This window comes from Chlorocebus sabaeus, chromosome 24 (genome assembly GCF_047675955.1).
Source record: "Chlorocebus sabaeus isolate Y175 chromosome 24, mChlSab1.0.hap1, whole genome shotgun sequence".
Lineage (NCBI taxonomy): Eukaryota > Metazoa > Chordata > Mammalia > Primates > Cercopithecidae > Chlorocebus > Chlorocebus sabaeus.
In genome coordinates this window covers 72235320-72244972 of record NC_132927.1, presented here as the reverse complement: position 1 = coordinate 72244972, position 9653 = coordinate 72235320, and the positions used below count along the sequence as shown (strand labels likewise).

General features: G+C 44.1%; 1 protein-coding gene across 2 annotated transcripts in view; it reads right to left on the bottom strand.

Moving 5' to 3' along the window:
* Positions 1-2204: 2204 nt before the first annotated feature.
* TUNAR (transmembrane neural differentiation associated intracellular calcium regulator) overlaps positions 2205-9653 on the bottom strand; it is a 49006-nt gene continuing 41557 nt past the window's right edge. For both annotated transcript variants that reach the window (XM_073011303.1, XM_007988117.3), the window contains one exon: positions 2205-3962. In XM_073011303.1, coding sequence (XP_072867404.1) covers positions 3777-3923 — 147 coding nt within the window. In that variant the 5' untranslated portion in view covers positions 3924-3962 and the 3' untranslated portion in view covers positions 2205-3776. The remainder of the gene's footprint in view (positions 3963-9653) is intronic.

Here is a 9653-nt window from a genome sequence, read left to right as displayed (position 1 = left end):
GGCCAGGCCTGGTGCTGCTGGCAGCTTCAGCCGGTCAGGCTCCTTTAATCCTCACAAAGCAGCTCCAGGTGGGACCGTTGTTATCCCCTCTTACAGATGAGGAAAGCTGAAACTCGAGTTCCTGTGAGCTGCCCGCTATCACTTAGATTGAAAGAAAAAGAGATGGGACTCAGGACCAGGAGGTTTTTGGCCATAGGGCAAGTGTTCTGCAGCTCCAAACCACCAGGCTACACTGCCAGCAGCCCCGCTGGCCCTCCGCTGCTGGCACTCAGCCTTTCAAAGTTGCCTTCCCAGAGGATAGGTGAAAGGCCAGTTGTATTGTGATCAGTTGTATTGTGATCAATACAGGGCCAACTGTATTGTGATCAAGAAGTGCCAGAGCTGATGGGAATCTGTATATTGTGACTGGGCTAGCCAGATGGTTCATCACACCACCTGGGCCAGGCAAGGTGCTGACGGTGGGTGGACGTGGGGCAAAGACCTGATTCTGCTGGTTTCTGGCTGTGCGATTTCAGAAAAGTCAATTGTCTTTTTTTCCTCGTCTTGCAAAGTGAGGATAAACACACACACATCTTATGGGATTGTTCTGTGTCCCACAGGATAAGCAGAAAGTGCTTGGTAGAGTATATGGTCCTGGCATTGTTTTGGGTATTGCTATTGCTGGCCAAGGCTGGGCTTGGGGCTCAACCTCAGATGTTGAGGATGGAGGGGCACTGCCTGCCTCTCCCTTCCATGTGCCTCCACGATGGCTTCAGATCTGGGGGAAGCTATGAGTTTGCCCAGTATGTGTTCATGGTCTCTACTAAATTAGAAAGGAAATAAGACAGGGCATGCTGGAGCTGTGGGAAAGAGTGTCACTGCTCTGTTCAACATTGAACAGGCAGCTTTATTTCCAGGCTGTGGATTAGGACAACCTGGAAGAACCATCCCGGGAGCAGAGGATTGGAAAGGCACTTTCCCCCTCAATACATTTCAAATTCGTATACTTGAAAAATCACTGAGGCTTCTACAGTCCACACAAAACAGTCTCTGTTTAACAGCATCACGTTCAGTTTTTTAAAAAAATAAAAATAAACAAACACTATGTATAGGCAAAGGACTGACGTTGAAATGTTTTATATCCCACAATGTTGAAAGAAAAGACATTGAGTATTTTTTTCCATTGCACCTTTATTGTTTATTCTGTTCAATGTTCAGAATTTTCATACAGTCTTTCTAGAATCACATAGAGCCTACTGAGTAGCTCCTTTCCCCTGACATTGCTTTATTTCTAACCAGCCTCCTCTCATCCCTTGTCCTTAGTGTATGATATTCTGCTAGTGTCCAAGGAGTTCCCAGGGTTGTTTTTACAGGGGAGGGAGAAGGGTGTACAGTAGTATTCCTGCGGCTTTCTCTCCTCTCCACCTCCTCTCTTGTTCAGCAACCTCCAGACCCCCAAGGGCTAAGGAATCAGACACATTGGGTTTGGATCCTGACTCCACTAGGAACAATGTGATCTCAGGGACATTTCTTGATCTCTCTGAACCATTTTTCCTTCTTCTACAATGTGGGGGAGGAAAACCTCCCTCTCTCACAGGGTTACTATGAGAATTAAATGACTCCAAGTATCCAAAGCTTCTGGCACAGTGCCTGGGCACACAGTACACCCTACATGCACCTTAGCTTCCTTTCTTCTGGCAGGGAAGAGAACATATCTGATAAATCAATGCCAGAGCCAGCTGCTCAGGAGCATTTGCTTTATAAAAGAGCCTGGTCCGTTTAACAAAGCCAAGAAACGACTCTCTAATGATGGAATTTCGGACACCACAGCATGGGTGAGGGAGAGATCTGGAGGCATAGACTATAGAAGCCTCAGAATCATTTGAATCCAGCCAGGCAGACTGCTGCTGCTTCTGCCTAGGGGCAAGGCTGGTGATACAGTCTGGCTGTCACACCACTCAAATCTCATCTTGAATCCCCACATGTTGTGGGAGGGACCCAGTGGGAGGTAACTGAATCACAGGGGCAGGTTTCCCATGCTGTTTGCATGACAGTGAATAAGTCTCAAGAGATCTGTTTTAAAAATGGGAGTCTCCTTGCACATGTTCACTTTTCTTGTCTGCCACCATGTGAGACGTGCCTTTTGCCTTCCACCATGATTGTGAGGCCTCCTCAGCCACGTGGAACTGCAAGTCCAATAAACCTCTTTCTTTTGTAAATTGCCCAGTCTTGGGGATATCTTTATCAGCAGTGTGAAAACAGATGAATATAGCTGGCAATGGCAGAAGGAATACTAACCCTCTCTTTTAGGCCATGTCACTGCAGCCAGGCAAGGGCCCATTTCAGGGAGCCAGGAGAAGGGAGCCAATTTGTTTCTATGCAACCATCCCTGCCAGAGAGGAATTTGCTTCACATGGGTGTAAACCAGGGACTTTAAAAATGCAGCAGTCCTTTAGGGCAATCATTAAATCCCCTCCTTATGCCCCTGAAAAGTCACTTGTCACAGGGCTGTCCTGACAGCCTGAACCACCATGAGCTCTCATGCGGGAGTTCTTGTGTCATTTACACCCCACCCACTTTTGAAGAGGATCCCAGGTATCCTGCCAAGGAAGGAGTAATGCACCTAGTTCTGAGCTTTCCGCCTTGTTCTTCCCAACTGTCACGGTACATGACCACTAAAATCAAAATCTGATAAACGAATGGTCACAAGAATGAAACAATAACGCTGCCAATAAGAAGCTGAATATTCTGTTCAAAAGTTCATCTGCAAATACAGCCACGCTCTTCTTCCTCAACAATAGTCCTTTTAATTTTAAGCTGATCTATCACTCAGCCCTTATTCATGCATAATTCTCAGTAAAGATAGGGTGCATCTAAGGTCTGCATGCCCACAATCGTTTGATATCTCCGAGAGAACAACAAAAAGCCACTCAATAGACAATCTTGAAACATGCACCAACCAAAACCATGGCTGGTTGTATGGGAAAATGTCCTTCAGACCAAAGAGGCAGAGAGAGAGAGAAGGAGAGAGAGAGAGAGAACAAGAGCGCAAAAGTAAAAGATTCGAGATGAGACAAGAGGACTAGAATGGCTCCACAAGAGAACACCTGCAGTTGGGGGAGGAAGGGACAAAGCAGATAAAACCAAGGAAAGCTCTATGGATCTGGGAGTGCCTTTCCAAGTATTTGGTTCATGCTAAAAAATAGAGCACATTTATTAAAAATATATATTTATAAACCTTGATATGAACAGATACACACATCAAGCCAATGAAAAAAGAAAAATAAGTTATCTCCCCGGTATCAAATAGTTAGACACTTTTGATGAATGGGATGCCTGTCAAAGGGCTGCCCCTCTGGTTTTTCCACTAAATAGCTCGTCAAGTGAAGATGAAACACTTGTCCTGGGAGACACACATCTGAGCCGTGTCTGCCCTATTCATCTTTTCAGATATGTGATATCCATCAGCGATCTGGAATAATGAATTTCTGCACCCATCCGCTCACCGATGGTGTCAGAAGCTGGTCGTCCAAGCATTCTTCTGGGCCCCCTGCCAAAGACGTTGAGTTCCTAGTGCTGTGAATGAGTTTTGTTGGAATCATTGTGCTTTAGTGTCTGCTCCCTGCAGCAGGATCGGTCTATTTGTGTGACCTTCTGTAAAGTCTGAAGGTGCATTTGATTGGGTGGTGTGGGTGGGTCAAGCCTGCTGGTTCTTGCAGGGTCTGGTCAGTGATACGCCGACACACAGGACTTCCGTCTCTGGCCATCCCGAGGCCTCTGAGGACACTCTGGGTCATTCACAGGGTGGTGTATATGTAGACAAATATGATCACAATCAGGTTCAGAATGGTCCCGATAATCCCCAGCATTGCCAAGACACTCTCCTCCTTACTTTCTTTTTCTTGACCTCCTCTGTCTTCATCATTTCCACTCGTGATTACCATCTTGGTTGCAAATGTCTTTATCTTCCTCTCCAGGCTAACCTGTAATTGGAAAGAGGCAGCACAAAAGATGATCACTTATAAGCACGCCCTCCATAGCCAGGCAGATCTGCAGTGGGTGGTGATCTGCTTGCAGGTCAGACCATGCTGGGGGGATGACAAATCACACAAGGATCCTATCTTGGGACACCTTGCTCTTGGCCATGGGAAAATGGCAGAACACGGCTAATCGGTTTAGATGAGTGTCCTGACACTGGTACAGAGAGAGGAGCCTAGAAGTCTACCCGGGCACTACCCACTTTGTTGAGCTGGTTTTCCCCCTTTCCCTTGAAGGAGAAACTGGGTCAGCTGCACTGCAGTGAAACTAAGGTCTGTGCCCTCCGTCCTGGTGGTGGGAATTTCACACACTCTCACATATCAGGTTACACCCAAGAAACGTGCTGTCCTGAGTATCCACGAAGTGTGTAGGGGGCACCACAGTCCTACCATGCTAAAGCTCTGACTGCGGTATGGGTAGGGATGGTTGGAAGCCAGGGAAGGTGATTCATGGAGACCAGGCAGGATGGTAAGGGGTCTACGCACAGTATGGATGAGTAGTACCATGAGAAATTATCATAAACTCTGGTAGAAATAGATATTGCTACAATCATTCCAGAAAATTTCCTGGCATTAGCCAGAAAAGTGAACAGACATATTCTACCACTGGACACCTGCTCTGCCAGGCGTATACCCTAGAGAAGGCCTCGCTTCTGTGCACCTGGAGACATAGACAGGACTGCTCCCATGGGCTTCATCTGCCATAGCAGAGAACTGGAAGTTACCCAGATATGCACCGAGAGGAGAACAGATGAACATGTGGTGGTCAGTCTCTACAATGGAATATTATATGATGGTGAAATGAATGAATTACAGCTACATGCAACAGGAAGAACAAAGCCCAGACACTTAACGGAGGGAAAAAGCACATGGCAGACAAATTTGTGCGGCACCATTTGATTCATAAAGGCTCAAAACAGGCAAAACCAAGTCATCTATTGTTTTAGAGATGAGCTCTTTGATTTTCATAAAAAGTAATGGAATGATTAGCATCAAAATGACTAGCGTAAAACTCAGGAGAGTGGCTTTCTCCAGGCAAGAGTGGAGCAGGCTGCCATGAAGGAGGGGCACCAGTGGCCTTCAGATACTAGTCATCTGCCATCTGTTAAGCTTTAAACTGTTCCTTTAAACTGCTGGCATATCTTCCAGCTACTCTTTTTGTATGCATGATACATATTGTAATAATCAAAATAACTTTTTATTTTCGAAGACAAAAAACATGGCCATCTAGGAGGCAGACTGGGCAGCCAAAGCCTTCTTTTCCACCAATTGCTGGTCCAAACCATAAGTACAATAGGACTAGTGTGTGTGGTGGTGGCAGCCCGTCCACTTGTGATGTGATGTGCACCAGGCCACCCCATAGCTACATTTCCTCCATTGGAGGGCTGTACCTTTAGAGCCAGAAGGCTTTTCATGCTTCAGGGTTTGATGATGGTTAAATCTGTGTGTTGGCTTGACTGAGTCATGCATGCCCAGTTAGTTGGTCAGGCGTTATTCCGGGTATGTGTGTGTCAGGATGAGATTAACATTTGAGTTGGGAGACTGAGGAAATCAGACTGTCCTCCTACATGTGGGTAGTGATGGACCAATCAGCTGAAGGCCCGAATGAAACAAAAAGGCTGACATTCCCCCAAATTCCTCCTGCCTGCCTGCCTTCGAGCTGGGACAATGGCTTTTTCCTGCCTTTGGACTGGAACTGTCGATTTTCAGGCAGCTCTTCCTGGGCCTGGAGCCTGCAGGTGTTCAGATGGAACCACACCACCGGCCATCCTGGGTCTCCTGCTTGCTGACTCACCCTGCAGATCTCAGGCCTTGCTGGTCTCCGAAATCACATGAGTCAATTCTGTATAACAAATCTCTTCATACACACCTATCTATATCTTACTGGTTCTGTGTCTCTTATTCGAATGCTATCTTAGGACACACATCCAGGAAGGATCACAAACGGGAATCCAGGAACATGGGAATGTGAAACGAAATGGGAAATGAAACGTCTGCATGCCCCTCCCTCCGTGCACGTGAGCCCCGAGAGGGCTGGGTCGCTCGCACCTTACAGAGCGGCTCTGGATCCGGAGGACAGTATATGTGAATGAACATCTGTACGAAGGAGAGGCAAGCACATCAGTGAAGAATGGAGGAACCAATGCAACACGAAAATGTGCATAAGTGAACAAAGGAACGCCCTAAAGGCAAGTTTCATATTCTTCACAACTTTGGTTTACTAGACAGACCTAGAGTGGGTTCCTACTCCCATAGCTCAGTTAGGGAAAGCTTCTAGTTGGATTCGTTTGGTTTTCCTGCTTTTTCTCCCCTCGTATGCTTTTCATGATGTATAGTAAACATACAGGAAAGTCCACAATGTGTGTACAGCTTGATACATTTTCATATCTGTTTAGCACTGAGATAAAGAAACAGAGCCTTCCAGCACCCAGGGGCCTCCCACAGTGCCCCGTCCAGTCACTATCCCTACCTCCTGAAAACCATTAATGTGGCTTCTAACACCATTGATGAGTTTTGCCTGGTTTTGAATTCTACATAAATGGAATCATACAGTATGTCCTCTTTTGAGTCTGATTTCTTACTTTCTACACTGTGTTTGTGAGATTTGCTCATGTCTTTGTGTATAGCTGTGGCTTATTCACTCTCATATGTGAACAGTATTCCACTGGATCACTACACCCAAAATTTATGTCTCTATTCTATGGCTGATGGGCATTTTCGTTGCTTCAAGTTTGGGGCTATTATGAATAATGCTGCTATGAACATTCTTGTACGTATCTTTGGGCAAGCATATACATACATCTTTCCCAATATTTCATACGAAGTTTTTTAACATATAGCAAATTTGAAGGAATTTTACAGTGAGCATCCATAAACTCACCAACTCAAATCCATCACTAACATCTTCCCATACTTGCTTTGTCACATATCTGCCCGTTCCTTATTCATCTATCTTCTTTTTTGGGTGCACTTTAAACTACATATATCATTATTACTATTATTATTATCATTATTATTCTAAGACAGGCTCTTGTTCTTTTGCCTAGGCTGGAGTGCGGTGGTGTGATCACGGCTCACTGTAGCCCTGACTGCCTGGGCTCAAATGATCCTCCTGCCTCAGCCTCACGAGCAGTTGGTACCACAAGTGTGCACCACCATGCCCACCTAATAAAATTTCTTTTTGTAGAGACTGGGTCCCACTATGTTGCTAGGCTGGTCTTGAACTCCTGGGCTCAAGCAATCCTCCTGCCTCAGCTTCCCTAAGTGCTGGGATCATAAGTGTGAGCCACCATGCTTGGCCTAAATTGCAGATATTATTTCATTTGCCCTTAAACACAGAAGCATGCTGCATGTTTTAACTACAGTTCAGTATTTATTTACAGTTTTCTCTTTTAATGTAAAATTCACATGTGCATTTCCTATTGACTACATACATACCTAGAAAAGGAGCTGCCAGGCACAGGGTATGCATATGTTTGACGGTAGTGGATACTGCTAAACAGCTTTTCAAAGTGGTTGTGTCTGTTTGCTAGTTTGTAGGTGTTAGTGGATCCCCTCTTTTTATTTTGGCGACTCCATGGCTCAAACTTTGCACAAAGTCATGAGAAGCTGGTTGTAAGAACCTTAGAAATCCACTCCCTTTACTGCCCTGGACAGATGTCTATCCAAGCACTAGTCATTTCTTTAATGGAGTCTCTGGTTTATCATTCATCTTCTTAGAAAGACTGCAAGCCCTTGGAGGAAGGACTTTTGAATCCCCACCTCCAAGCGTAGTGCTGGGCATGGAGCAGGAACTTAAGAAAATTGAATGAGTGAATGAATAAGTGACTGAATGAATGAGTGGGTGCTCTGGGGCAACCTGGCATCTCCCAGTCTCTGCAGGCCAGGGAATAGATGGCCAGGGTTGGTTTAAGAAGATGCAATTAGTGCTGCCTTTATAACCAAAGACCCATCATCACAGTCAGTCAAGCAAAACAAAGTGCCTGTCATGGAGGCTGCTTCGTTTCAAGGCTTAATTTAGCCTCTTTCCTGAGTTAACCTGAGATAACTCTGACTCAGGAGGAAGTGGGGGGGAATAATCAGGTCAGCTGTGTTTACTTTCTGAGGACTCTGAAGCAAACAAAGACCTAGAAGAGACCTTCTCCGACTCACAGAAGAGTTGCATCTCAAGCATCTGTTTCCAAGTTGCTTAAGTCGTCAACTTGGAAACTTGAATTCCCCTGTAGACACCATGTTGGGAGTGTGGCTTGATTCCCAGGGGAGTTACTGAGGGCTTCCTTAAATGGAGTGGTTAGAATATTGTTTTCTTTGGAAAAAGTTGTCTGGCCAGGGTCTGGAGGATGAACAGTGATGGAGGAGACTCACCGAATCCAGGAGATTAGCCTAGAAACCAGGGCAATGATAGAGATAGGAAAGGAAAACAGAAACAATAAGCAACAACTATAATAATAACTGCACATTTTAAAATGAATTAGACAGTGTAATGAGAATGTTTATAACTCAATGGATAGATGCTTGAGGGGATGGGTAGCCCATTCTTCATGATGTGTTATTTCACACTGTGTGCCTGTATCAAAACATCTCAAGTACCCCATACATATATACACCCACTTTGTAGCCACAAAAATTAAAACTTAAAAAATAAAAGTAAAAAAAATTTATAAAAAACAACAAGCAAAGGCTGGGGCCAGTCAATGTCTGACATAACGTCTGCTAAAAGGTATATACATTCATTTATTGACTCAATCATTTACTCATTTCTTCCTGCCAGGGGCTGGGTGGAGGGGGAAGTGGGGATTGGCTGATAATTGTAAAGGCGTCTCTTTTTGGAGTAATACAATATTCTAAACTTAGATTTTTAGTGATGGTTGCACAACTCTAAATACACTCAATATACTAAAGTCATGAAACCGTACACTTCCAATAGATGAATTTTGTGGTTTGTGAATTATATCCCAATCAAGATGTTCATTTTTTAAAAACAGTATTTGCAATAGAATCTGAAATATAAAGTGCCCAGAAATAAATCTAAAAAATTTTTATAAAGAATATTATAAACTTTACTGAAAGGCATAAAAGCAGACCAACATGAAAAGGAAGATATACCATCTTCATGGAATGCCACCTTCAATGTGCAAGATTCAATATCCTAAAAACATCAGTTTTTCCTAAAGTGTTCTATAGGTTTGTTGTAGTTCCAGTCAAAATGTCTACTGGGTTTTTGGTGTTATTTGATAAGTAGGTTCTAAAATGTCTATCAAAGAGCAAATGGATAATAACAGCTAATACGTTTACTAAAGAATAAGGTAGGGAAATCTGCCTCATAAGACATCAATATGTCTTAGGTCTAAGGCTTATACAAGCCTTAGACAAATAGGCCAAAGAAACAAAAACAAAGCCACACATACATGGACACTGCTGATCCACGGGGGAAAATGGGTCTTTGATGAGCAATGTTGGAATAACTGAGTATCTGTATGAAAGGATAAATGAAATCAAACTAGTAGCTCATCCATTCCAGATGGATTACAAATAAGAATAGAAAGAGAACATTCAAAACTTTTATAAGGCAATATAAAGGAATACCTGTATGGCCTTGGGGTAGAGAATGATATCTTAACAAGACATAAAAGCTCA